Source organism: Eutrigla gurnardus (assembly GCF_963514095.1).
Source record: "Eutrigla gurnardus genome assembly, chromosome: 20".
Classification (NCBI taxonomy): Eukaryota; Metazoa; Chordata; class Actinopteri; order Perciformes; family Triglidae; genus Eutrigla; species Eutrigla gurnardus.
The window spans coordinates 182,242-209,342 of record NC_139931.1 but is presented as its reverse complement, the minus strand read 5'-3'; the positions used below and the strand labels follow the sequence as shown (position 1 = coordinate 209,342).

Here is a 27,101-nt window from a genome sequence, read left to right as displayed (position 1 = left end):
TTTTTATTTAAATATTTTCAGTCAAATGCAGGGTGGCAATCCCTAAAGACTGCTAATAAACTAGAGCAATAATAATAATATGTTTTTTGTTTTTATTTATTATTAATAATAATCAAGTTGATCATAATCAGCATAAAAGGAAAGATTAACTGTATATAAAAAGTATGTTATATTGGGCTCGTTTTACTGTGAAAGCCGTGACCGGATGTGGCGCGTCTTTCCCGCCTCTAGCTTGCCGCCGACGGACGGAGGGAGGGAGGGGATGGGGCAGGCTGCTAACCGGGCTGGAACGGGAGAAGCTGCAGCCTCCGTGTCTCAGGTGCTCCGGTGGAGGGAACCGGCCGCCGCGGCGCCTCGACTTCCTCGTCTCGGTGGGTCATGGAGCGGGTAAGACACACGGAGCCACCGGCGGGCTTCGAGCTGTTACACCGCCCAGCTGTTTTTATGGGTGGTGGAGGGATGGAGTAGGGTGGAGGGGGAGGAGAGGGAGGAGGGGTGTTGATGGGAAATAGACGCCTCGCAGTCGGAAATGGAGCCGGAGCGACGCGACGAACATTTGGGTCAAATCATCAGTAAAAAAAAAAAAAAGAATCGCGATATTATCTGCTGATTGAAAGGTGTTAATTAGGCAAGAGATGGAGGGCATGATTGGCACCTCCTCCACCTCCACCTCCTCCTGATCTCCTGACGCTCCAACCAGGCTGCTTCTCCACATTCAGGCCGTTTAAAGACATCAATGTCCCGCAATGCAAACACACTGTTAGCCGCTAATTAGCATCATGATGATGACACCTCTCTCTCTCTCTCTCTCTCTCTCTCTCTCTCTCTCTCTCTCTCTCCGTCTCTCTCTCTCCATCATGATGACACCCCTCTCTCTCTCTCTCTCTCTCTCTCTCTCTCTCTCTCTCTCTCTCTCTCTCCGTCTCTCTCTCTCCATCATGATGACACCCCTCTCCCTCTGTCTGTCTCTTGCTGTCTCTCTCTAACCCTCTCTCCCCCCCACCCATCCTGATGATGACACCCTTCTCCCCCCCCCCTCCCACATGAACGTATATGAAGCCCTCTCTCTCTCCCTGATGCCGAGGTGAAGCTGCCATTCAGACTCATTTCCGGACATCGCTGCATTTATTATTATTATTATTATTTATTTATTTTTACCTTTGTGAGTGTAGGACACTGATACACAGAGGGGGGGGAGAGATGGGGTGATGGATGAATGAGTCCGGATGAGTGTTGAGATGCCAGTCAGTGTGTGTGTGTGTGTGTGTGTGTAGCCTTTATTCTTCTTCTTATATATAAATATATTTAATATGTACGTGTTTGTATCTTAAAAATGTCCCTTTCTTCTTCTCCTCTTTTTCAGGTCCGCCCGTCATCTCAGTGAAGCCTGGGCCCGGGGGTCAGAGGTCATCCATTAAAAACCTGCACTTCTTTTCCCCCTGCACCCCCACCCCCACCCCCCCCCCACCCCCCACCAGTCACCCCCTTCACAGTGGAACTCTCACCCCCCCCCTGCACTTGCCTGCCGCCCCGCGGAGTCACCGTTTCGTGACGAGTCGACGCGTTGCTCAAGGGTCCTAGTCAGCCTATCAAGGTAACGCCTCTCCCACCCAGGCCTCAAGATGATGTGCGAGGTGATGCCCACCATCTCGGAGGACGGGCGTGGCGGAGGAGGCGGCGGCTCGTCTTCCCCGGCGGGCGGAGGAGGGTCGGGTGGAGGTGGAGGAGGCGGCGGCGGAGGCTACGGTAGCAGGGATTCCCGCGGCAGCGTGAGCAGCGTGGGCAGCGGCGGCGGGGACGAGGGCGGCAGCACCGGCAACCTGGAGTCCCTGATGGTGAACATGCTGACGGAGAGGGAGAGGCTGCTGGAGAGTCTCAGGGAGACCCAGGACAGTCTGGGGACGGCCCACCTCCGCCTTCGAGACCTGGGCCACGAGAAGGAGTCTCTGCAGAGGCAGCTGTCCATCGCCCTGCCGCAGGTAGACACCCGTCTCACCACCTGTCTCTCCTCTCCCATTGGTATCATCGGGGTGAATGAAGTCGGATATTTAGTACTGGTTTTAGGATGATTAGTGAGCAGCTAGGGTTAGACACATTGATTACTTACTGTGTATATAAAAACAACATGTTGGAGTGGAATCTGGTTCTGGATAGAATCTGGTTCTGGATGGAGCGGTTCCTCTCCCATAGAATCTGGTTCTGGATAGAATCTGGTTCTGGTGGAGCGGTTCCTCTCCCATAGAATCTGGTTCTGGTGGAGCGGTTCCTCTCCCATAGAATCTGGTTCTAGATAGAATCTGGTTCTGGTGGAGCGGTTCCTCTCCCATAGAATCTGGTTCTGGATAGAATCTGGTTCCGGTGGAGCGGTTCCTCTCCCATAGAATCTGGTTCTGGATAGAATCTGGTTCTGGTGGAGCGGTTCCTCTCCCATAGAATCTGGTTCTGGATAGAATCTGGTTCTGGTGGAGCGGTTCCTCTCCCATAGAATCTGGTTCTGGATAGAATCTGGTTCTGGTGGAGCGGTTCCTCTCCCATAGAATCTGGTTCTAGATAGAATCTGGTTCTGGTGGAGCGGTTCCTCTCCCATAGAATCTGGTTCTGGTGGAGCGGTTCCTCTCCCATAGAATCTGGTTCTAGATAGAATCTGGTTCTGGTGGAGCGGTTCCTCTCCCATAGAATCTGGTTCTGGATGGAGCGGTTCCTCTCCCATAGAATCTGGTTCTGGATAGAATCTGGTTCTGGATTGAGCGGTTCCTCTCCCATAGAATCTGGTTCTAGATAGAATCTGGTTCTGGTGGAGCGGTTCCTCTCCCATAGAATCTGGTTCTGGATAGAATCTGGTTCTGGATGGAGCGGTTCCTCTCCCATAGAATCTGGTTCTAGATAGAATCTGGTTCTGGTGGAGCGGTTCCTCTCCCATAGAATCTCCCAAGTCTTCAGTTCATATCTCGATGACGATATATATAATGGATACAACATGTTTTCTGGTAATTCAATAACTAAATAGGCGATATGAAATACGTGCATACAAAAACCTGCATTCCTTCCTCCTGTCAGAATGGAAATGTAGAAATCCATCCATCCATTTTCTACCGCTTATCCTGTATTTAGGGTCACGGGGGGGCTGGAGCCGATCCCAGCTGTCATTGGGCGAAGGCAGGGTTCACCCTGGACAGGACGCCAGTCTATCACAGGGAGACATGTAGAGACAAACAACCATTCACACTCACATTCACACCTACGGGCAATTTAGAGTCACCAATGAACCTATCCCCATCCTGCATGTCTTTGGACTGTGGGAGGAAGCCGGAGAACCCGGAGAGAACCCACGCTGACACGGGGAGAACATGCAAACTCCACACAGAAGGAACCCGGGCCGACCCGGGAATCGAACCCAGGAACCACTTGCTGTGAGGCGAGAGTGCTACCCACTACACCACCGTGCAGCCCGGAAATGTAGAAATTTAAATTTAAATTGATTTGGATACTTCCAGCTGTAAACTGTAGAGATTTCTGCACACAAACAATAATCAGAGATAATAGTTTGATTTGAAGTTGTTGTTGTTGTGAATGTGGATGAGCTCATTGTTCATCTCCATATTGGATTTCATCACCACGTGGTTGATGATGGCGTGATGATGGCGTGATGATGTTGTTGATGATGGCGTGATGATGGCGTGATGATGTTGTTGTTGATGATGGCGTGATGATGGCGTGATGATGTTGTTGATGATGGCGTGATGATGGCGTGATGATGTTGTTGATGATGGCGTGATGATGTTGTTGATGACTGCGTTGATGATGGCGTGATGACATTAAAAAGCTGTATTAGCTGAGCGAGAGAAGATCAATACACACACACACACAGGAACACATGGAGCGCTGCGAAACGTTCTACAGTAGATGAGTTCAGTGAGTTCGTCTGTGTGTGTTTGATGTTGCCAAGAGAGAAAACACACACACACACAGACACACACACACACACACACACAGACACACACACAGAGGGACTTACAAGTCATTTGCATATTGCTGCATGCTAATGGTGGCTTCCAGAGTCGTGTTAGATGTGGTGTTTGTGACGGGGAGCAGAGACCGGCAGAACGGCGGAGCACCGTCATGTGATGGAGGACTGTAGAGTGTGTGTGTGTGTGTGTGTGTGTGTGTGTGTGTGTGTGTGGTGGCGGCGGGCGGAGCGGCCTTGCTCCATCTTCTTCGTGGGTTCATTCCCAGAATTTCTCCATCTCTTCCCTCCATCCTCCTACATGCTGTACTGTTATGTATCAGTGTAGTCATGTATCAGTGTAGTTATGTATCAGTGTAGTCATGTATCAGTGTAGTTATGTATCAGTGTAGTCATGTATCAGTGTAGTCATGTATCAGTGTAGTCATGTATCAGTGTAGTTATGTATCAGTGTAGTCATGTATCAGTGTAGTTATGTATCAGTGTAGTCATGTATCAGTGTAGTCATGTATCAGTGTAGTCATGTATCAGTGTAGTTATGTATCAGTGTAGTTATGTATCTGTGTAGTTATGTATCAGTGTAGTCATGTATCAGTGTAGTCATGTATCGGTGTAGTCATGTATCAGTGTAGTCATGTATCAGTGTAGTTATGTATCAGTGTAGTCATGTATCAGTGTAGTCATGTATCGGTGTAGTCATGTATCGGTGTAGTCATGTATCGGTGTAGTCATGTATCAGTGTAGTCATGTATCGGTGTAGTTATGTATCTGTGTAGTCATGTATCAGTGTAGTTATGTATCAGTGTGGTCATGTATCGGTGTAGTTATGTATCAGTGTAGTCATGTATCGGTGTAGTTATGTATCAGTGTAGTTATGTATCAGTGTAGTCATGTATCGGTGTAGTCATGTATCGGTGTAGTCATGTATCGGTGTAGTCATGTATCGGTGTAGTCATGTATCGGTGTAGTCATGTATCTGTGTAGTCATGTATCGGTGTAGTCATGTATCGGTGTAGTCATGTATCGGTGTAGTCATGTATCGGTGTAGTCATGTATCGGTGTAGTCATGTATCAGTGTAGTCATGTATCAGTGTAGTCATGTATCCGTGTAGTCATGTATCCGTGTAGTCATGTATCCGTGTAGTCATGTATCCGTGTAGTCATGTATCTGTGTAGTCATGTATCGGTGTAGTCATGTATCGGTGTAGTCATGTATCGGTGTAGTCATGTATCTGTGTAGTCATGTATCAGTGTAGTCATGTATCAGTGTAGTCATGTATCCGTGTAGTCATGTATCAGTGTAGTCATGTATCAGTGTAGTCATGTATCAGTGTAGTCATGTATCTGTGTAGTCATGTATCGGTGTAGTTATGTATCTGTGTAGTTATGTATCTGTGTAGTCATGTATCGGTGTAGTCATGTATCGGTGTAGTTATGTATCGGTGTAGTCATGTATCTGTGTAGTTATGTATCGGTGTAGTCATGTATCGGTGTAGTCATGTATCGGTGTAGTTATGTATCGGTGTAGTCATGTATCGGTGTAGTCATGTATCGGTGTAGTCATGTATCGGTGTAGTAATGTATCAGTGTAGTCATGTATCAGTGTAGTCATGTATCGGTGTAGTCATGTATCGGTGTAGTCATGTATCTGTGTAGTTATGTATCGGTGTAGTCATGTATCGGTGTAGTTATGTATCGGTGTAGTCATGTATCGGTGTAGTTATGTATCCGTGTAGTTATGTATCCGTGTAGTGATCGTCCAGCCCAAACACGCGTACGGTGGTGCGGATGGCATCACGCGTCCATCACGCGTCCATCAGGCCTCCACCACGCCGCCATCACAGTGGAGGATGAGGTCACGGCTGAGCGCTGGCAGCGCCGCGTGTCTGCATACCATCATGTGTGCAGTAGAAGTTAAACTTCCACTTCATCATGTCACTCTTTCTTTCTTTTCTTTAATTCCTTGCCATGGAAACCATTTAGTTTTCAACCAAAGGCAACTGTAATTGTTATCCTAACTACGGCCTAGCTAACCTCACATTATACATAATTGGATTAAATTGCACAAAATCACAACAATTGAACCGGACGGCTGTCATGGGTGGGTTTCCACGCGGGCGCTGGCGTTGGCGGCACTCCAGCTCCCATCAGGCCTGCTGAACCTCCGGGCTTTAGATTTAATGGCGAGCAAAAATAAAACGCACAGCCCGTCCTGGTTATGGAGCAATTAAAGCAATTTCAGGTGCAACACAGGTGCAGTTAACCCGGTTGTTATGTTTTATATGGAGGTTTGCTCTCCGTGGATACGACGGAAGTTCCACCGCACGCGTCTTCCTGCAGGTCCATGCGTGTTTCTGTAACGTGTGTGTGTGTGTGTGTGTGTGTGTGTGTGTGTGGTAACAGGAAACACTGGTGGCAAAAGGTTACAGACTGCAGGCTTCTTGTAGTGTAGGTTTAAGATAACCGGTTAACGTTACCACGGCAACCTTTACTTGATCTTTATTTGCTGGTTTTGGACGACTCAGCATTTATCACACGAAGGAGAAATCCATTAAGGTTTCAGTGACGGTGCAGATTCGATGCAGCGCAGCCATAAAAACCCGGAAACCTGGTTCACTCCCCTGCTGGCTTCCCACTGACCTCGACCAGCGATGGCAAGGCATTCTGGGAAATGAAGGAAGTCACCGATCGAAGCTGAAGCAGCCTAGTCTGGTTTTCACCATACTAAGGTCAATCTTTTAAGATTGAACATTAGTCTGGGGAAGCTGCGCTTTGTTTCTACTGCTCAAGAGGCGGGATCAATGGGCATCGTTCAAATGACTCCGTACGCAATTGGATAGTCCTACAACCAATCAGAGCGTGCCAGGAGAGAATGGCCGTTTCTGATTGGAGCCAAAGATTCTGGCAATGTAACAGCGAAAGTAAGCCTGAGGGTGTCCAGCCTAAACTGCCGAGCGAAATCCAAATTTCCCGGAAGTTCAGGCAGGGTTCACCCAGCCTAGAAGCAGCCGGGTTTGAGGAGGGAAAGTGTGTGTGTGTGCGCGCGCGCATCACTAACAGCGCCCCCTTGTGACCCTGCAGGAGTTTGCAGTGCTGACCAAAGAGCTGAACCTCTGTCGGGAGCAGCTGCTGGAGAGAGAGGAGGAGATCGCCGAGCTGAAGGCAGAGAGGAACAACACGCGGGTCGGTATTTTATATATATATATATATATATATTCTAACTGCACGTCTGTTCAACATCATTGAGTTTCTATCTCGTTTTGGAAAACGAATTCCCAGTGAAATTTACCCCCCTCGCCATCTGAGAGCATTTATAACACGTAGCCTCTTTATTACATGCGAACCACATGTTTGTTTCCAGCTGCTGCTGGAACATCTGGAGTGCCTGGTGTCCCGTCACGAGCGCAGCCTGAGGATGACCGTGGTGAAGAGGCAGGCCCAGTCCCCGGCCGGGGTCTCCAGCGAGGTGGAGGTCCTGAAGGCGCTCAAGTCCCTGTTCGAGCACCACAAGGCGCTGGACGAGAAGGTGAGGGAGAGGCTGCGGGTGGCATTGGAGCGGGTGGCCACGCTGGAGGAAGAGCTGCAGTCCTCCTCCCAAGAGGTGAGTCCCCCTTTTGAGGGTTTCCCCGAGTCGGCGTTGGGGGTCTCGACCTGACAAGTCTGATCCTCTTTCAGGTTCTGTCTCTGAGGGAGCAGATCAAACGGCGGCAGCAAGGACTCGACAACGGCAAAGAGGTAACGGGAGGAGGTTGTTATGCAATATCAGAAACATTCCTTATCTCAGGAGGAAGGTGCTCATTGGAGCAGAGATCTAGTACTGGGAGGATGAACTCCTCAGCATCAGACAGGTGTAACCTAGCAACAAGACTTGAGAGTCTGCAGTCACAGCAGCCGGTCTGTGAGGCTAACGGCAGGATGCTAACATGCATAGAATCAAACTGAATGCTCTGTTCCTTCCGAGGCTCTGATGACGGAGCGTCTCGTATGCTGGGCGGCTTATAAATACTTTTTCAGAAGGATTGAATTACTACTCTCCGTTTTAATTTGAAGAAGTTAGACACCGTCTTGAGTAGTCGGGGTTGTAATAAGATATAATTGTCCCGTAATAAGAAGTAAGCTGTGTTTTTCTGACTTCATTTTAACTGGTCAATGAGACGTTCGCTGACCCTCCGGTTAGTCCAGATGATTTTTCTTGAAGGTCCCTAATGAGCAGATTAGGAGATGCCATTGGAGGACCAGGATCCGGTCTGTGTGCAGCTTTATCAGACCCTTTATGACCTTTGAACTGTGTCCTTGTGATTGAGCTCATTAACATATTAGAGATGAACTATTATTAAATGTTAGAGATGAAGTATTTTATTTTATTAACACTTAATTAAAACATTTATTTTGAAATCCCCAACACTGCCGTGTTATCCGTAAACCGGGGTGACGCTTCTCGTCTTTATTAGATGAATCACATCCTCCCCGCTTAATTACACTAAATCTTTATTTCTTCATCCAGCGGCTTCCCAACGGGCCGGCGTCCATCTTGGACGAGGGTGACGTGGACCGGCAGCGTGAGGGCGAGATTGAGCGTCAGAGGTCGGAGCTGGGCCAGCTGAAGGAGAGACTGGCCCTCATGTGCAGACAGGTACTCCACCCGGACTCTCTCTCTCTCTCAAACACACACACACACACACACACTCACTCTCTCTCTCTTCCCGTCAGGTCGGGGAGATCGAGGAGCAGCTGACGTCCGCCAGGAGGGAGCTGGCCCGCTCGGAGGAAGCCAACCACAAACTACAGAGGGATGTGAAGGAGGTGAGACACAGTGTGTGTGTGTGTGTGTGTGTGTGTGTGTGTGTGTGTGTGTTTGTGTGTGTGTTAGTAACTAAGCCATTTGCCTACTTGGCAGCTGTTGCTCTCTAACCCCGTCGCCATGGTGACGGTGCCATCGCTACCGTCGGCGTGTCCCGGCCGCTGACTTAAAGGTGTAAAAGCCTTTTGGGGACGAGAAGCGTTGGAGTCAGTTAAAACCCAAACTTCTCCTCACCCGCTGCTCTTCTGTCTCCCCCTCTCCGCCGCCAGGGATAATAATGGAGGGTCCCCCCCCCCCCCTCCTCTTTGACTTGTGCAACTGCATAAGTGGGTGCTTCTGAAAGCTGTCAACAACAACCATTAACCCGTCATTATCATTCTTCAGCTAATAGCTGCTCGAGCCGGGTGAACTCCCTTTGATCAGCACCTGCTTGTAAACTTGACATTTGCTCTCTCGCCACTTTCTCCGTCTCTCTGTACGTTTTGTCCCTCATTGTACTTGTAAACCCCCCAGGCCCTCTGCCAGAGAGAAGACATGGAGGAGAGGATCACCACGTTAGAACGCAGGTATGTGTTGATGGTTTCATTTCATCGCTTCACTCGGAGACTTCAGCTAACCGCTGTGTTTCTGGTCTGCAGGTACCTTAGCGCCCAGAGGGAGGCGACGTCTCTCCACGACACAAAGGACAAGCTGGAGAACGAGTTGGCCAGCAAAGACTCTCTCTACAGACAGGTGTGTGTGTGTGTGTGTGTGTCTGTGTGTGTGTGTCCATGCTTCTGCAGTTGATTGACAGCTTGGCCACGTTTTCATGTTGGCACACACTCGGCGTTGCCATCAATGAATTTTTTATTTTTATTTTGCTCCCGGTGGCTTTGATTACGTCTGCCGCCCTCGGCGACCTTGCAGCCCGAGTTTCACCTCCTCCTCCTCCTCCTCCTTCTCTCCTGCAGAGCGAGGAGAAGAACCGGCAGCTCCAGGAGCGTCTGGACGACGCCAAGCAGAAGCTGCAGCAGACTCTGCAGAGGGCCGAGACGCTGCCGGAGATCGAGGCCCAGCTCGCCCAGAGAGTGGCAGCACTCAACAAGGTGTGTGTGTGTGTGTGTGTGTGTGTGTGTGTGTGTGTGTGTCTGTGTCTGTGTCTATGTGTGTGTCTGTGTGTGTGTGTGTGTGTGTGTGGTTGGGGGGGCAGGTGTGGGCATGCAGCCTAGTGTCGTGCATGTGTGCATGTGTGTGTGTGTGTGTGTGTGTGTGTGTGTGTCTGTGTGTGTGTGTGTGTGTGTGTGTGTGTGTGTGTGTGTATTCATGCATGAGATGCAGTGTTTGGGTGGCGCTGCCAGTAATTCGGCAGCGAGACGTCATGCAGATGAAAGTCAGCTCAGCAATTTGATCCTTTGGGCGATCGACACGTCAAGAACCGCACGCTGCATCAGATTCTTCCCGCCGACTGATTTAATTGGCTCTCAGCGTTCCTGTAAACACGATGGCGTTCGCTCTCTGCCGCCGCTGGCTGAACCTCTTAACCTTTGAACCCTCCTCACGTGAAATAGTCACACACAGGACAAAAACATCTCATTGAATGTGATGAACAAGTGCAATAATTGACTGAATACTGAGGACCGTCTTGGATACAAATATGGAGTTTACCACAGCTGGAAGGTGCTGGGAAATCATGGAAATGTACCTTGAAATGCTTGAAAAGTGCTTGAATTGGCTCTGGAAAAGATGTAGGAACACTGAATATTGATGATACAGTAGATTATAGACTTAATATAGAAGTGGTTGAATTTCCAAAGTTTGTCCAAAAAAGACAAATGGACCCATTGGCCCGAGGGGAGTACACAGGTTTTAAGTGGCTTCGCCGGCGTTCCCGGCGTGTTCAGGCAGGCGGCCGACCTCCTTGGCAAACATAAAGACGAACGCTCGCCGCCTTCCAAGCAAACACGGTTTCCTGTTCTACATGTAATTTGTAGACTCGGTCAACAAGCGGGATCCACCCTTTTGTTGGTAATTTGTACCGGTTCAAGGCTGTTAAACCGCCACTTCCTGTCTCTGCCATCACTCAGGCGGAGGAGCGTCATGGCAACTTTGAGGAGCGACTGCGACAGATGGAGGCACAACTGGAGGAGAAGAACCAGGAGCTGCAGAGGGTGAGTCACGCTGGCTTGTTTTCCATCTCTCACTCTGTCTTTTTTCCGTCTCGTTTTTCGTCCTCCCCCTCTTTCCCGTCTCTTTTTGTCAGACTTCACAAAGGCGCCCTAATTTTCTAAACCCTCCATTCGGCCGTTTCACATCCAGATAGAAATCTTTGTGGAGCAGAACGCTTGTTATTAACCCCCCCCTCCCTCCCCTCAGGCGAGGCAGAGGGAGAGGATGAACGACGAACACAACAAGCGTCTCTCCGACACCGTGGACAAGCTGCTGTCTGAGTCCAACGAGAGGCTGCAGCTGCACCTGAAGGAGAGGATGGCCGCTCTGGAGGAGAAGGTGACCCCGCCTTGTAGATCTGCAACAGAGAATCTCTCAAATCCCCCAATGTCCAGACCCTAAAGACCCCCCAAATCAACTCCTGGTGTCGGGCGTGTCCGTCCCTCTCGGCCCTCCAGAAAGTGACCCGTTAAAACACGACTTAATACCAACACTGTCAGCAGTGAATCATTACACATTAAAGGGAAACGTCAGATGTTATATATTATAAGTGCCATATGAGGCGTTTCCATAGTAACATGATGCATTGATCCAAACTCTCAGCAGGATGTCAAATATTTCAAAGTGAGCTCTGTTTCAACCAACTGTAAAATGATATGAAAACGCTGAAAATAATACAGTTATAATGTATATAATAGAGTAACGTTTGATACTATTTGTTAATCGGACTTTGAATGCAGGAAGTAAAAGAATCCGAATGAGTGAAAATCTGGCAGTAAAATTACATTTCAAAAACACTATTTTTAAACCCTCCTGACTTAATGCATCATCAGCAATTTATGAACATCTGCCCATCTATTATTTCACCGTTTTGATTCAGTGTTTTCAGAAGTGTTTTCTGAGCATCTTTACTGTAAAATCTCACAGATGAGTCTCCTGTTGCAGCAGGACTTAGAAAAGAACTTAAAACCGGGGATAAAGTCAGCTGAAAGCACTTTTATACAGTGTGATGTCCTCTTACATGGTGTTCTACTTGTTTCTACTAACGCTGCTGTTGTTATAACACAGTAATAAAGCGTCTTCCTCCTCCAGAACGCCCTCTCGGAGGAACTCTCCAACATGAAGAAGCTCCAGGACGATCTCTTGGCCAACAAGGTTCCCGCTCCTCTTCTCTCTTATTTCAAAGCCACTCCACACACCTTTCCCTTTTTTGTGGGTTTTTTAACCGACTTGTCTCTTTCCGCTGCTTCAGGATCAGCTGATCGCCGAGCTGGAGCGGATTCAGCTGGAGCTGGATCAGCTGAGAGCGAGACCCGGGGGATCCTACTCCAGGTGAGTGGCCTTGTGGACACCATGTGAAGGTTGTAGATGAATCACCACGCTGGATGAACACCGTCGGCACAGCATTGACTCGGTGCCCAAACACACATACAGGATCCGATTAGCATGTCCCATGTGATCCCAAGCTTCTGTAAACCTGTTAATGGGAGTAGAAGCAACAGAGTTTGAAGTAAAACCACATTTTTTATATTGGAGATAATATATTCCATTTTCTCACAATTGCAGATCATATTTTCCTTTATGTTTTAAATACTTCTGTCCATATTTTAGTGGTTATGTTTGTGTGTTTTACTGTAGACGCCGCCTTAGTCTTCTTCGCCCCGCGGGATGTAATTATCATTTCATATCTTATCTTGTATCATCTTCTCTTCCCTCTCGCTCTTCTGTCAATCCAGCCGCTCTCTGCCAGGCAGCGCTCTGGAGTTGAGGTATTCCCACGGGGGCGGGTCTCTCGCGGGGGGCTCCGCCACTCACCTGGATCCCTTCGGCAACGCCTCCTCCGGGGGCGTGGTCAGGCGGAGTCACCGGGCCCGCTGGAGCTCGGCCCGAGAGGACTCCACCAAGGTGGGACTCCACTCAGCATCTGGCTTTGAGTGACTGATGAACTGGTTTCTTATTCAAGGGCACGATTTGAAAAACCAACAACGAGAACCACATTGTAACATTTGTTTCTTCATAGAAGAACTACAGTACGACTCTCTGTGTGCAGTACCCAGACTGGGAGAGCGGGGCTCTGCTGGGGACCGGGTACGAGCCAGGCCTGGACGTGGGCTGCTGCTCCGACGACGAGGACGACGGCGAGCACCGCTTCGGCTCGGAGCTGCTGTCGCCCAGCGGACAGACAGACGTGCAGACGCTGGCCATCATGCTGCAGGAACAGCTGGAGGCCATCAACAAGGAGATCAAGTAAGGGAGAACCGTAGTCCACCACGGCCTCGAGGTCTGGAGCAGGACCGGCTCTGGTGGACCACTAACTGAAGTACCAGAACCCGAGACAAATACTGCATTCAAATATCTATTTAAGTCAAAGAACAGAAGTTTAATCAGCTAAAGTCGAGGCCGGATCTGGGTCTGTCTACGGGGGGCTGGTCCCTGCTGGACTCTGAGCTGGACTCTGAGCTGGACTCTGAGCTGGACTCTGAGCTGGACTGGTTTCAGACCCAAAGACGTGCATTAAGAATAACTAAAGGGAAATAGGCAACCGTTTGCTTATGTAGGTCATATCGAGGCCAGGCTAGCTGTTTCCCCCTGTTTCCAGTCTTTATGCTAAGCTAAGCTAACCAGCTGTAAATCCATATTTATTGTACAGAAATGAGAGTCTGATGTGAGCAAAACAGTCTATCCTGGTCTCAGTCCATCCTGGTCTCAGTCTATCCTGGTCTCATCCTGGTCTCATCCTGGTCTCAGTCCATCCTGGTCTCAGTCTATCCTGGTCTCATCCTGGTCTCATCCTGGTCTCCCCCCTCCCCCTTTCAATCCCCCAGACTAATCCAGGAGGAGAAGGAGAACACGGAGTTGCGGGCTGAGGAGATCGAGAGCCGGGTCAGCGTGGCGTTGGACGGCCCGCCCGCCCCCCCGACCTCCCTGGGGAGGGACAGCACAGGGCGGGGCTTCATCCCCTCATCCATCACATCCTCCACCCTGGCCTCCCCCTCCCCTCCCAGCTCCGGACACTCCACCCCCCGCCTGCCTCACTCGCCGGCCCGCGAGACGGACAGACAGGTACCGCTCTCTATTCCCGTAACCGTGGTTTTTCTTTGGTCCCGCCTCCCTGTTTACGCTGAGTCATGTAGATCAGGCCGGCGGAGGAGGAGGTCGCCTCCTCCTCGGCGGCGTGTTGGATTGGGAAAGATAGATTCCAGTACGCTGCAGGCTGGTCGGTGCCAGACACGCCAGTTTGATTAAAAACCAGATAATAAACAGCAAACATGCGTCCGGCGGCGCCGCTGGACGGACGTGTTGATGTGGGAGTTTTAGGGGGGGGCAGTCCCGGAGCCTGTCAGCAACAGAAACGTGTCGGTAACGTCGGGACGTAATGACCGAAACCAGGTCAAAGGTCACCGCAGTCAGTTTCGCTCTGGAATCGAAGGAAAACTGTGAATATTATGAACAGATGTTGTTTTTTGTTTTTCTTCATGTATGCAGAGCCACCGCATGATTTAGGATTCACTTATTTAACATCTTTTGATTTTGGCTTTTTGTTTCTTGGGTTAAAAATGTAAGCTGCACACGTTTGAGAGGTATTTTGTTTTACATGTCGTTCTCCAGAACAGCAAAGATGACGAGCGTGCCCTCGCCCTCCTGGACTCCACGCCTCCTTCCACTCCTCGAGCGCTGCGATTGGACAGGATGACCCTCACCCACCCGGGGGCGATGCTCGACGACCCCCGGGACTTCCGCAGGTTAAAACACGATATGTTTTTAGTCCTCATTGGCCTCTTATTCTAGCTCTTTCTTTCTTTCTTAACCCTCCGGTATTTCCTTCAGTCTCTCAGTGGACGGCAGCAGCTCCAACAGCAGCCAGGATTCTCTCCACAAGTCCAGCAAGAAGAAGAGCATCAAGTCTTCCATCGGCCGGCTCTTTGGGAAGAAGGAGAAGGGAAGGATGGGCCCGCCGGGCCGGGAGGGAACCGCCTCTCTGGGTACAACAAGCACCTTACAAACCTTTACTCTCCATACTATCATATTACCTTACGACCTTCGACCTCACTTTGTCTCTCACCAGCGTCCACGCCCTCCGAAGACCAGGCCTCTGGAGACGCCATGGGGATCAACAAGACCGGGACTCTGGGTCCGGCAGATAAAGACCGCCGCAGCAAGAAGAAGTCTGTCAACCGTTAATATGTTGATATGTTGATCTCTCACTCTGACGCCATCAAATATTCATATATATTCATCTTCTCCCCCCCAGACATGAGCTGCTGGAGGAAGCCTGTCGCCAGGGCCTTCCCTTTGCATCGTGGGACGGCCCGACCGTCGTGTCCTGGTTGGAGGTAAAGAGACGGGAGATGAATCTATAAAAGTGTCTGTTTGGATCTCTCCTACATTCCCTCTGTCTCATGTGTCGTCTGCCAGCTGTGGGTCGGGATGCCGGCCTGGTACGTCGCCGCCTGTCGCGCCAACGTGAAGAGCGGCGCCATCATGGCCAATCTGTCGGACACGGAGATCCAGAGGGAGATCGGCATCAGCAACCCGCTGCACCGCCTCAAGCTGCGGCTCGCCATCCAGGAGATGGTGTCCCTCACCAGCCCGTCGGCCCCGGCCAGCACTCGCTCTGTGAGGCTCTTCATGGACTCATTAGAACCGCAGAACGTTCTCATGTTACACACAGATCCTTAGAGGCCCGCAGCGTTCTGCTGCTGATGCACTCGTGTTAAAGCGCTGCGCGTTGAACCAGGTGTTTGTAGTTTTCAGATTAGATGAAAACGTTAATGAGCCTGTTTTTGTTTATACAGAAATATAAAAAAAATGTAATCAAGTGTAATCGAATGAATGAAAAGCAGATTCTGTTAAGAGGAAAATAGGACATAAAAAGGTGATAAATGTCAAATATAATAAAATATATTTTCCATCGCCGATAAAGTTCCACCGATTTCACCTTGGCAACCAAAAAAAAAGAGCTCCCCTTCCCCCGAACGTTCTCACACATCGACAAAGACAACCAGATGTCGGACAACGTTGTAAAACTGCTGCACGCACGGCTGCGTTTTATGTGAAACAACACCGACCTGCTGCTCGCCGTCCGGTCAGGAGTTTGGAACCTTTTTTCTTCTTCGCTTCCTCCTTATTTACTGCAGGAATCATCATCCCCATCACCATGGCGATGAGAAAAGCAGTCTGCCTGTTGTACGAGCTCATGTGGTTTTTATCAGCATCTCCTTTTCTCTCGTTCACAGTCGACCAGTAACGTTTGGATGACCCACGCTGAGATGGAGTCCCTGAACGCAGCCACCAAGCCTCCGGTTAGTGCTACTGTCTCCGTCTGACAAACCCTCTTGTTTTTATGTCTTCTGTTATTATTTTTCCATTATTTGAAGCGTCTAGTTTTGGTCTGATGACTCTCCCCCCCCTCTCTCTCTCTCTCTCTTTTAAATGTCTCCCTCTTTATTGTCTCTCTCTCCTTGTGGGCCAAAGGACATAGTGTTGAGCATCTTCTTCTCTCCCTCTGGTTGCTGTTTCTGAACTGCTTCCGACTAATTACCCGTTCACTAACACACTATTCCTTCCTTCTGTCCTCTTCTCCTGCTGCTGCTCCTCCCTCCTCTTCCTCCTCCTCCTCCTCTGCTTCTCCTCCATCATCTTGATGCTCCCCCCTCCACCACCACATCACTGTCTCTGTCTCCTCTCTCGGCTCTGCAGGAGCTCAAAGAGTTCAGCTGGGATCAGGTAAGGATCAACTGCAGAAAAGTCAGAATGAAGGCCAGACACAATGGGGGTTTTATGTTTTTTATGGTCTATCGCTTCAATAACGTCTTATTTGAGACTAGTGGGGAACAAATACACTTTTAGGTGTTTATTTTACTACTTTGTCTATTTGTCTCTGTAGATTTCTATTAAATTCAACAAAAGTTAGATAATGCCTCATTTGCATATCTAAACATAACATTTCAGAAAACTTGTAATACAAAAAATAATTGTCTTAATGTCCGAAATCAACCGGGGGAGTTTCAAGCTGATACGATCTATTAGTTACACGTTTTTACCTTGTTCAGTGCTAAAGTTCTCAAATCCAGATCTTCAAAGGCTGTTTTAGTCTCTTTTACATTCACCAAACTTTACTTTAGTCCCGTCCTGAAGGTTTTTACAGAGTTCACAGCCTTTTTATTTATCCAACATTTTATTCATTTATATTTATTTACAACATTCCCTCCAGATACTGGCCTACGGAGACATGAACCACGAGTGGGTGGGCAACGACTGGCTGCCCAGTCTGGGTCTGCCTCAGTACCGCAGCTACTTCATGGAGTCCCTGGTGGACGCCCGCATGCTGGACCACCTAACCAAGAAGGAGCTGAGAGGACAGCTGAAGATGGTGGACAGCTTCCACAGGTGACTGTGTGTGTGTGTGTGTGTGTGTGTGTGTGTGTGTGTGTGTGAGATAATTTGAAGGTTTTAAAGACATGAGGGAGAGTTCCTGTTGTGGTTCAGGTGCGTGTCTCCAGGGCCTGTTTTTTTTTAAAGGGGTCAAAGGCGTCGGATTAACGCCTGTGTGAGAGTAGAAACACGCCCTCCTCCGTTAACCCGCTCTGACTCTCTGACCCGTTGACCTCTCCCAGGGTCAGTTTGCACTACGGCATCATGTGCCTGAAGCGTCTGAACTACGATCGCAAGGAGCTGGAGAGGAGGCGAGAGGAGAGCATCCACCAGAACAAAGGTGAGCTGGCTTTGTCTCCTTAATGACTCGTTAATGTCTCTGCGACCTCGTCCACCCAACTAATGACCCCAATCATGCAAACCTCTCTGATTACTGCACAAACATGGGCAGTTATTAAACGACACCAACTTCTAACGGACGTCTTAAACCTGCATTCTCTCTGCTGGCCACCAGGGGGCGACTCCTCTCTGGTTGTATAGAAGTCTATGAGAAAATGGTCCTACTTCTCTCTGCTGGCCACCAGGGGGCGCCTCCTCTCTGGTTGTATAGAAGTCTATGAGAAAATGGTCCTACTTCTCTCTGCTGGCCACCAGGGGGCGACTCCTCTCTGGTTGTATAGAAGTCTATGAGAAAATGGTCCTACTTCTATCTGCTGGCCACCAGGGGGCGACTCCTCTCTGGTTGTATAGAAGTCTATGAGAAAATGGTCCTACTTCGCTCTGCTGGCCACCAGGGGGCGACTCCTCTCTGGTTGTATAGAAGTCTATGAGAAAATGGTCCTACTTCTATCTGCTGGCCACTAGAATCCACATGGATCCAGATCCAGTACGGGTGCTGCTTGTGAAAACAGTCCGTATAAATAACTTTCTAAACTTCCTAAAACACACATTTTTATAATCATCCTCAACAAACTGTTACTAAACATGTTATTAATAAATAATCATTTAATGAACAATAAAACATGAAACCCTCTGCAATCACATCATCTGCATAAAGTCGAATACCACCAGTCAAATCATCCAAACCTTATTTATATCTTCAAACTTTGACCTCTGCATTTCCCCCCTCCTGAGCATTTAGGAGCAGGAGACACTTCAACATGAAGCCGGGCATCGAACCCCCGTCCTTTAAAGGACCCACTCTTCCTCCTGAGCCCCAGCTGCCCTACTTTAACTTCCACTTTACAGGATTGTATCTTGAAGAGCTAAATCATGACCCGAACCAAGAACATGAACCAGATCATTAAAAGTTACAGCCGTGGTGCCATTTGATTTTTACTACTTTAACTTTAAACGGCACAGAAAACAATTTAATATAAAGAGAAAAGAAATTACTTTTCTAACAATAAAAAAAAAAAAATTCTTACTTCAGCTTTTAATATATGAAAAAGTCAAATAAAATAGAAAAAACCCACATGCCCATGTTCCCGGGAGAAGTCTGGACCACCCATGCCCCCCCCATACTGAGGAGACATTATAAACCGCAGCTTTCTGGTTCAATCTGGCTGGATAACGATTACATATTCCATAAATGGTCGTTAAACAAAGCCGAAGCTCTCGCTCTCCCACCGCCTTCAGGAACAAACACATGTTGCACATTTACAGTCGGTTCATCTTGGCAGAGTTCCTCACAGACGAATCTCCCAAATGAGTGCTTTTGTTGGGGTGTTTTCCTGATGATGACCTGTTGGAGAGGAAATCAGTAAAACCGGAACATTTGGCTATTTCTCTTGATCTCTGGACTAATTGAACGTCCCAGAAGACCATTTATTAGCCGGCGTGTCCGTCCAAGTTCAGGAAGCGAAGCAGAATATTAAGAAACTCGATCTGGCTTCTAAAAACACTGAAGGGGACAGCTTGCAGATGGATGCCTCCTCTCCCTCCTTCACTCCCCCCCCTCTCCCCAGATGTGATGGTGTGGTCCAACGAGCGTGTGATGTGCTGGGTGCAGACCATCGGTCTGAAGGAGTACGGCGACAACCTGCGTGAGAGCGGCGTCCACGGCGCTCTGCTGGCATTGGACGACACCTTCGACTACACAGACCTGGCGCTGCTGCTGCAGATCCCCAACCAGCACACACAGGTAATGCTTTAGTGCTACAATCGGGGAGACGTGAAGACCCAAAGCACCTTTTTAAATGCAGATTTTCTGTTTTTCAATATATTTTTGAGAGAGGACAGGAAACGCATGCGCATGAGAGATGCCAAGTCGGAATCAAGCCATCACAGTCGTGGTTAAAATACATTTTATTCATATGCACACACACCATTCATTTATTGGGCTCCAGCTGGAACACATCCACTAAAACCCAGATTCTGATTTGTTTTCCTGAAATACAAGATGTTTCCGAGTTCACCGCCATCGGGACCCGGAGGCGGAGACTTCGTTCATCTCGCAGAACGAAGTCACTTCATTTGATTCTTTCAAGTTTAAGAAGCATCTTTGATGAAAGCATTGTTTTTTTATACGATTAGCAGTCATAAATGGAGCCTTCACGTGATTGGCTGATTATCAGATCGGCTTCGGTGAGGCGACGGCTTCAATCACATGTTTGAAATTTGTTTATTTAGGATAAAGTACATCATGTGGGCTCCCAACATATAACACAATCACTACTTAATAACAGAGAAATGACAAAATAATAATAATAATAATAATAATGAATTTGAAAAAAAGAAAAGAGAGAGGAAAAAAAGATATGTATGAAAAATATCCATAATCTTCAAAAATACCTTTGTTGCATCATTTCCTGTCTATGATGAAGGATAACCTGCCTGAACATACTGCGTCGTCAACGGTTACCAGCCTCATCCTGCAGATTCCCACTGAGAATGTTATCTCTTCCTGCAGGCCAGACAGCTCCTGGAGCAAGAGTACAACTCCCTCATCGCCATGGCAACCGAGAGACGACCCGATGAGGTCAGCTGCTAAATCAAGCTCGAAGAGAGAAAAAACAAATAAATAGTGACGGATTGTCTGAGCGTCCGTCTCTCTCTCTCTCTCCAGCAGGACGGAGCGAAGACGTTCACCCGCTCGCCCTCCTGGAGGAAGATGTTTCGGGAGAAAGACCTCCGGGGCGTGACCTCCGACTCTGCCGAGACCCTGCCTGCCAACTTCCGTGCCTCAGCCATCTCCACGCCCTCCGTGACCCTGAGAAAGGTTCAGAGTGATGGTGAGTGGCACCGCCCTCCTCCTCCTCCTCCGCTGCTCTCACATTCACATTTTAACGCCGGCGATGATTAGTGTGACGACCTGTTCCTCTGGGGTCATAGAGGTCACAGGGGGCGATCAGCCTCTCTGCTGATAATGAACGTGTTGTGTGGACGACGTCCGGGCCGGAAGGACAAAGTGGACAAGAAAAAATTATTCAAATGTTACGAATAAATCTTCAGAGAAAAAAAGTGGAATATTTGCGAGTTTATAAAGTTGTATGAATCAAAGAAACAAAGTGCAAAAAGAAAAAAGGACCCTGGCTTTCTACTAGTACCAGCCTCAGAAACACTGCCTGTTATATAAGCTGCTGCTGCTGAAGAACCTCGCGGTCCCACGCTTTGTTCCACCGTGCCATCAGTCCGGCGGAGGAACCGCCAATAACAAGCAGCAGCACTTCAAAGAGCCAAGGAAGCAGCATCATGAAACCTTCTGAAACAGGAATGCATGCAGAAAGGTCAGTCCCCGTAATGACACATGTGTCCCCCCCCACAGCCACCTCTGCAGCCCGGGGGGAATCCGCCTCCGTGAGGACGTACTCCTGCTGAGGGTCGAGGTGAGAACACACTCCTTAAAGACTTGTCACATGTGCACATTTCTCTAAACCTTTGTTTGTCCAGGTGGGTCTGGTTTTACTAGTCCCCCCTCCAGGTCTTTAAGTGGTTAGTAGAGTTGAATTGAGGTTTCTCTCCTCTTCAGGGACCAGATCGGGACTAGAGGACCCCCCCCCCTCGCTCGTCCACGGAGAGGAAGAAGCAATGAATATAACCATTTAACTTTTAAATCAACCTATCGGTCTGACCGTTCTGCAATAACAGAAGCAGAGGAATGAAGGGAAATGACATGAAGAATGTATGGATGTGACTTTTGATGGGATCAGCTGTTTTCTCTCTGTCGGCCTTCCCTGCTGTGGGGTTAATGAAGGACATCACCGGTGTTGGTTGGGTCCGCCGCCTCTCTTCATTCCTGTCGCCGTCTGCAGTCAGTCACTTGGCAAACGTCAGCCTTCTAGCTTCTGCTCAGCCCGACGGGTGAGTTTAATTTCAAAGAGACTGGAAGGAACCAGTCGTGAAGGATCGGACGGACCAACGCCGGTGTTCTCCTCTCTTCTGCTCGCTGGTGTCCGGTGTCGGCCATTGTGGCTCCATTGTCCCCCCCGGGTGTCCCCCCCGGCTGTCCCCCCCGGGTCGGTCCGAGTTGTGAAACACGTCCGAGCTCCAGACCACATCAGAGGGACCCCTCCTCAGGCGTTGTCTTTTGGCACCTTGAAAGCCGATAGTCCTCTCTGTGAAGGGGGAATCCATTACGGGATGAAAGGCGGCGCGGTGGGCCAACGGAGCGGGACGAGCGTCCAGTGACTTTGGTAATGTTGGTGCCACTTTCTGAAACGGCGTTCTTTGGACTTTTACAAGTCTGCAGCTCACTTTGGCTGCTGGACGCACAATAAACCAACACAACAACCAAACTCCTGTTAATGTGGGTCTCATTAGAAAGTGGTACCAAAGTGGGATTTATTCAGAAGGGTTTGAGACTTTAACGCTCGCCCAACGCTACGTCGCCGGGCTCTTCATCACGTGTCGTCATCAGCTCAGGGTCTTCTGGGTAATCTTGACGATGGGAGGAGGGGTGAGGGAGGGAGGGAGGGGAGGACAGAGAGACAAAACAGCGACTCACGGGGAGGAGAAGAAAGAAACTGAAAGGATGGACAGAAGCCTTTAACTGCACACACAGGCCATAACCGAGACCAGGAGGGGGAGACCTTTAGCCTCTGTGTTTACGATGCATGTCAAACAAACGACAATGACCTGAATACATTCTTTTGGTGGTGAAGATGATATGATCTTTAAAAAAAATCTCTCTATATATATATCTGTATGATAAACCTACAGGGGGTCGGAGCCTGGGGATCAATTTGTAAAATGTGTGTATTTTATTCAGTTGTATTTTTTATTTTTTATATCTATTTATTTTTCTTTAGGTATGTATTGGATAAATGTACGTACGTGTTCCGTTCCTTCTTCATTTGAAATAGTTTTAAAAAGTAAATATGAAAATGGTCATTCAAAAATTACTGTATGTGTACATTTTGAGAACAAAAAATTGTGCAATGATTTAACAGATTTCCATGATTACAAGTGATAGTAATACAAATTGAAAATATCATCTGGAAAATAAATACTAATTATGATGATGAAAATGGTGATGTAAAAGAAAAAAGAAGAAAATAAAAGCGATCCAGGTGGATCTGCTGATCATCGCAAACTTTCTCTTTTTTATTTTTGTTTCCTTCCCTTCTGCAGGTCGCCTGTGTGCAGAGGTGAGTGGAAGTACATCTACTCCTTAATTACAAGAGAAATATACTTCTACGGTATTTAACTTATTGTACTATGAAGCAGGTATTGTCCACTATGTGTATTTGACAATTAACAGTCATTAGTTGATTTTGCATAGAAAATATACAGGATATTTACTTTTATAACGCGGTGTACTTCTATACAAGCAGCAGCTCTGAATGGTACTTCTCCTGTGTTTTTTATGAAGCTGTAGTTTGAGCAAACTGCCTCTAATTAGCAAAATGACTGCACTTATAAACCCGAAATCACTCTACAATCGCTTCCAAGATCAATCCTTAGAGTGCTTAGCAAATTTAATGCTGATTAAATCTGAATTTACACCAGTTTACACCAAATTTACACCAGTTATAAATAATGTGACCGAGTACAAAGATCCTTTATTACCACATTTTGGCAGGGAAACTGAACAAACCGTCAAATTGTTTTAGGTGTCATGTAATTTACAAAACCGCATGGGTTTTACATTCACGGACCACACTGAACACGTAAAGTGTGCCCACGCGGTAGTTTGTTTCCATATATAAAAAAAGCACCGTCACATTCATGGTGATCCATACGGGGGGGGGGGGGGGGGGGGGCAGTACAAGTGGAGCCTCAGTAGGTGGCGCTCCTTCCTCTCACAACCTGAGCGGCCCAAAGGCTGGAATTATCATCAGACACTGGAGAGACCTAGCGCTCTATAAATACACACAGATATACATAGCTTCATACATAAAGGTATACTGGTGTCATATATATACATATATATATGTATATATAAAAGGAATATATTAATATCAAGGACATACACATGCTTACATACTAATTAAAAATAACTTAGATTATGAAAAGATACATAAAAACAGTTTTTAAATCTCTATATATGACAACTTTCCCTAAGATCTAGTGTTGAGGTCTTCTTGTTTTTTTCAAAAGTCTGTGGAGGGATGGAGGAGAGAGAGAGAGAGGAGGTGTCACCCTTTACTCCCCCCTCCTCGCTCAGCCCCTCCCCTTCCTCATCAAGACCTCCCTCCCCGCCGCCTGATTGGCTCTGGACAGCAGCACGCAGACGCAGGATGAGTCGATGCGGATCCACCTCCATCCGGTCCTGTTGTTAGCGTCTTTGGTGAGCGCGCGGACGTACGACTGCTTGGCCTTGCACTCGCTCATCCACTGTCTTTTGTCCACGCCCAGGCAGCCGGCCCCGGCCACGCCCGCGCCGCTGGGCTTTCCCGCGGCGGCGGCAGCCCTCGACACTCCGCCGTTGCTGAGCTGCTCGGCCTTGCGGCACCGAGTCTCATAGAAGTACTGTTTGAGGGGTCCTGTCTGGGTCTGGATCTCCTGCAGGATGGTCACCATGTCGCCGTGCGAGTCGATGGCAGTCTCCTTGTCGGTGACCCAAACGCTTTCCGACTCACACACCGACATTTCCCCTCGCCGCCTCTCGCTCAAGTGCGAGCGTTTGTCCCGTTTGGCGGGATGGCCGGCCTCGGCCCAGCTCAGAGTCCTGTCGATGGCCCGGTCCCCGTGGCCCTCCACGTGTCCGTCCAGGTCCTCCTGCTCCTCGCTGTGCCGGTCCTCCTCCAGCGGGCCGGTCTCCAGCATGAGCAGGAGGGGCGGGTGTTCCGGCGGCGACGGGGACGGCGAGAACAGGACCCGTGGATGTGCGTCCAGAAACATCTCGTCCAGCCCGGTCCCCGGCCCCGCCTCCAGGTTCAGGCTGGCCTCGGTCAGACCTCTTCCCGTTGCAACTGTGGGAGCGCCCCTCAGCGGATCCGGCGCCCTTTGACCCTTGAGATGAGGACCGGCGACACCATGGGGGTCCGTTGTAGAAACCTGCACCAGTCTATCTGAGTCCTGAAGGTTTTCCTTATTGGAAGAGTCTGGCCTGCTGCTGTCAGCTGTGTAGTCCTTTGGTGGAGCGTTGTCCCGGGCAACCACCTCGGTCCTGAGCGCTCCGCCTCGTGCGGGAACGTCCACGATGTCACCGCTTTTATCCTCGCTGCCCGAGTCGCCGCCGTTCGACTGGCGGGTTCCTCGATTCTCTTCATCTGCGGAGGATGATTTCACATAATCCCTGCGGTTCTGGAGGTTTTGTGTGTCGGCGCGTCGGCCAAGAGCAGCGGCGGATGCAGTGGCAGCCATGTTGTAGTCGGTTTGCGTGTAGTCATTTCCGTGGAAGTTGTAGTCCATAGGAGCTGCGAGGCGAGCGGCCGCGTCATGACGGTGTTCTCTGCGGCTGTCGAAGCCAGGCTCTGTCGTCGCGGCGGCGATCCTGGACACGGGGTTGTGAGGGAAGGGCAGGGCCGAGGCAATCACCATGGCAACCAGGGGAAGCCAGTGCATCACTCCCAAGACGTATCAGCTGAGGAGAACAGTAGGAAGAGAGAGAGACGATGTTATTTTATACAATTCAGGATTGTGGCTTCAGGACCAGGAAGACCAGGACCAGGTCCAGGTCCAGCAAGGTCGCCCCTGACTTTAGCTACAGACTCTGAAGGCCTCATACCTTGGAGTCAGAAACTTTACAGCCAAAAGGGAAAAAACTAACAAGCCTCCCTTTTTTCAGCTTTAAAAGGACTTTTTTCCTTCTTGCATCCAAGGATCCTGGAATGTGTTTCAGGAAGCCGGCGGTGCTGAGAGGAATCTCTCCGGTCACACCTGGACTGTGGGAGAATGTGTGTTTACCCTTTTATGGAAAGTAATGATGTGTTAAACATGGTCCAACCCATCTGCCTGCCTTCTTGTATTGAAAGAATAATAACAGTGATATGCATTCATCTCTATTGTAAACAAGTGGCCTGCCAGAACCTGTGTTATTTCAACGTGCGTGCAGCTTGTTAACACAAAAGGGAGAAGTAGCTGATTTACTCTTTGTATGAAATCCTCTCTGGGTTGGAGTCACGAGTAGAATTAACAGCCTCTACAACAGGACAGGATGTTATTAAAAACAATATGATCAGCTGATAATCACAATCGTTAAAAGCCAAACCTTTGCTGCTGCTTCTCGTCTTATATTTAATCAAATGTTGTGTTCTGGACGGTTGAAGATGACACCATGGGATTGTCACGGCTATCTGATGTTCTAAAAACCAATTAAATAATGAATTAATCAAAAATTAATGAATCACAAAAGTGATAATCAGCTGCAGCCATAGTGTATTTAATTAATTCAAATTAAATGAGGCTGTATATTTAACTGAATTATTTTAAACACCGAAATGACAGCAAAATAATAATAATAATAATGCTGAGTCATTTTAAAAGTCGTTATAATGTTAGGCAACAAACTGAACATAACTCCGATAAACCGACTGTAAATACTTCCCGACATGCGTTTGTCATCTCTGACATCATCATGAATCACGAGGTTCACCTGTGACTAACGGGGGAAACATCCAGCTGCTATGTTGGCCCATGGGGGGGGGGGGTTCACCCTGAAAGCAGGCAGGAGGTCACTACTGCAAAGAGTTAAAATAGGTGGAATGATGGGAATGTGAGAGATGCAGCTTTACTGGCTACGAGGCTTCCTCGGGCGGCAAGGGAAAACCTGCAGGGCAACAAGCGCGTTCGTGTGAAGGAGTGAAGTCACGCTGGCCGTTTGCTGCTGGACGTATCGCCACTGAAACACGTGAACAGGTGACAACGGTAAACCCTTGGTGACAGGACGCGTCGTCGAGGTGGGGGGGGCACGCCACGCCACGCCCTGGACACAAGGCTCGGCCGACACGTCACTCACCGCTCATCACCTCGGGCGTCAAAATGCCTTCTTGTCACGCCGGTGATAAATATCTAGAGCTGCTGTGCTGAACTTCCTGGGTTTTTTGTTTTGCTACCGATCCTGCCGAATGAAGCCAGGTGTTCGTGTGAGGTTTTTATTCGGCCGATGAAAGAAAGTTTAACGGTGAAACGGTTACGAAGCACCGTCAAACACGGAGACACCAGCCAACAGCAATTATAGCTGGAAGTGTTTAGCCGAGCTCTGGAACAGAAGATCGGAAGTGTGAATCTGCAGGATTCCTGCCATGAGAGAGAGCTGCAGGAATGAGTCCTAGTTACGGTGGCAACAAATCTACGTGTTTTTTTAGACGCCTTCAAGAAGGTCTTAGCTAACGCAAGCGTGAGATGTTTTCAACATATATAAAATACCCCTCCCCTCTTTGAAGCCTTTAGCTCCGAAGTCACGTGACCGCGGTGTTGTTCATTTATAGG

The 27,101-nt window shown here is 48.7% G+C and overlaps 2 protein-coding genes across 6 annotated transcripts; one reads left to right on the top strand and one right to left on the bottom strand.

Moving 5' to 3' along the window:
- Window positions 1-1,549: 1,549 nt before the first annotated feature.
- Window positions 1,550-22,171, top strand: ppfia3 (PTPRF interacting protein alpha 3). 4 transcript variants are annotated; one of them, XM_084038056.1, is made up of 30 exons: window positions 1,550-1,979; window positions 7,046-7,147; window positions 7,326-7,565; window positions 7,640-7,699; window positions 8,469-8,597; window positions 8,675-8,767; window positions 9,279-9,331; window positions 9,404-9,497; window positions 9,716-9,850; window positions 10,829-10,912; window positions 11,118-11,249; window positions 12,003-12,065; window positions 12,163-12,242; window positions 12,647-12,815; window positions 12,931-13,157; window positions 13,736-13,973; window positions 14,520-14,653; window positions 14,739-14,893; window positions 14,977-15,076; window positions 15,163-15,244; window positions 15,327-15,527; window positions 16,148-16,213; window positions 16,611-16,637; window positions 17,125-17,300; window positions 17,528-17,625; window positions 19,253-19,428; window positions 20,197-20,265; window positions 20,356-20,518; window positions 21,052-21,112; window positions 21,256-22,171. In XM_084038056.1, the coding sequence occupies exons 1-29, from the start codon at window positions 1,623-1,625 to the stop codon at window positions 21,102-21,104; spliced, it is 3,756 nt and encodes a 1,251-aa protein (XP_083894182.1). In that variant the 5' UTR covers window positions 1,550-1,622; the 3' UTR covers window positions 21,105-21,112; window positions 21,256-22,171. The 4 variants fall into 4 exon arrangements, with proteins under 4 accessions (XP_083894182.1, XP_083894184.1, XP_083894183.1 ...); XM_084038058.1 differs by having other exon boundaries at window positions 1,551-1,979; window positions 12,961-13,157; XM_084038057.1 differs by having other exon boundaries at window positions 1,556-1,979; window positions 12,961-13,157; window positions 20,353-20,518.
- Window positions 22,172-23,155: 984 nt separating this feature from the next.
- On the bottom strand, window positions 23,156-27,065 carry ntf4 (neurotrophin 4). Of its 2 annotated transcripts, none has more exons than XM_084036752.1 (2): window positions 26,629-27,065; window positions 23,156-25,254 (listed from the first exon to the last, which is right to left on the bottom strand). In XM_084036752.1, exon 2 carries the CDS (start codon window positions 25,233-25,235, stop codon window positions 23,889-23,891), a length of 1,347 nt encoding a protein of 448 aa, XP_083892878.1. In that variant the 5' UTR covers window positions 25,236-25,254; window positions 26,629-27,065; the 3' UTR covers window positions 23,156-23,888. The 2 variants fall into 2 exon arrangements, with proteins under 2 accessions (XP_083892878.1, XP_083892877.1); XM_084036751.1 differs by lacking the exon at window positions 26,629-27,065 and adding an exon at window positions 25,399-26,614.
- Window positions 27,066-27,101: the final 36 nt, after the last annotated feature.

What these genes read in the sequence shown, in the direction of transcription:
- ppfia3 (XM_084038055.1), top strand. Translation starts at nt 1,623, where the DNA reads ATGATGTGCGAGGTGATGCCCACCATCTCGGAGGACGGGCGTGGCGGA. An exon ending in AGAACCAGGAGCTGCAGAGG is followed by an intron (nt 10,913 to 11,117) that starts GTGAGTCACGCT and finishes CCCTCCCCTCAG; the next exon opens with GCGAGGCAGAGGGAGAGGAT. An exon ending in GACCGCCGCAGCAAGAAGAA is followed by an intron (nt 15,077 to 15,162) that starts GTCTGTCAACCG and finishes TCTCCCCCCCAG; the next exon opens with ACATGAGCTGCTGGAGGAAG.
- ntf4 (XM_084036752.1), bottom strand. Translation starts at nt 25,235, where the DNA reads ATGCACTGGCTTCCCCTGGTTGCCATGGTGATTGCCTCGGCCCTGCCC.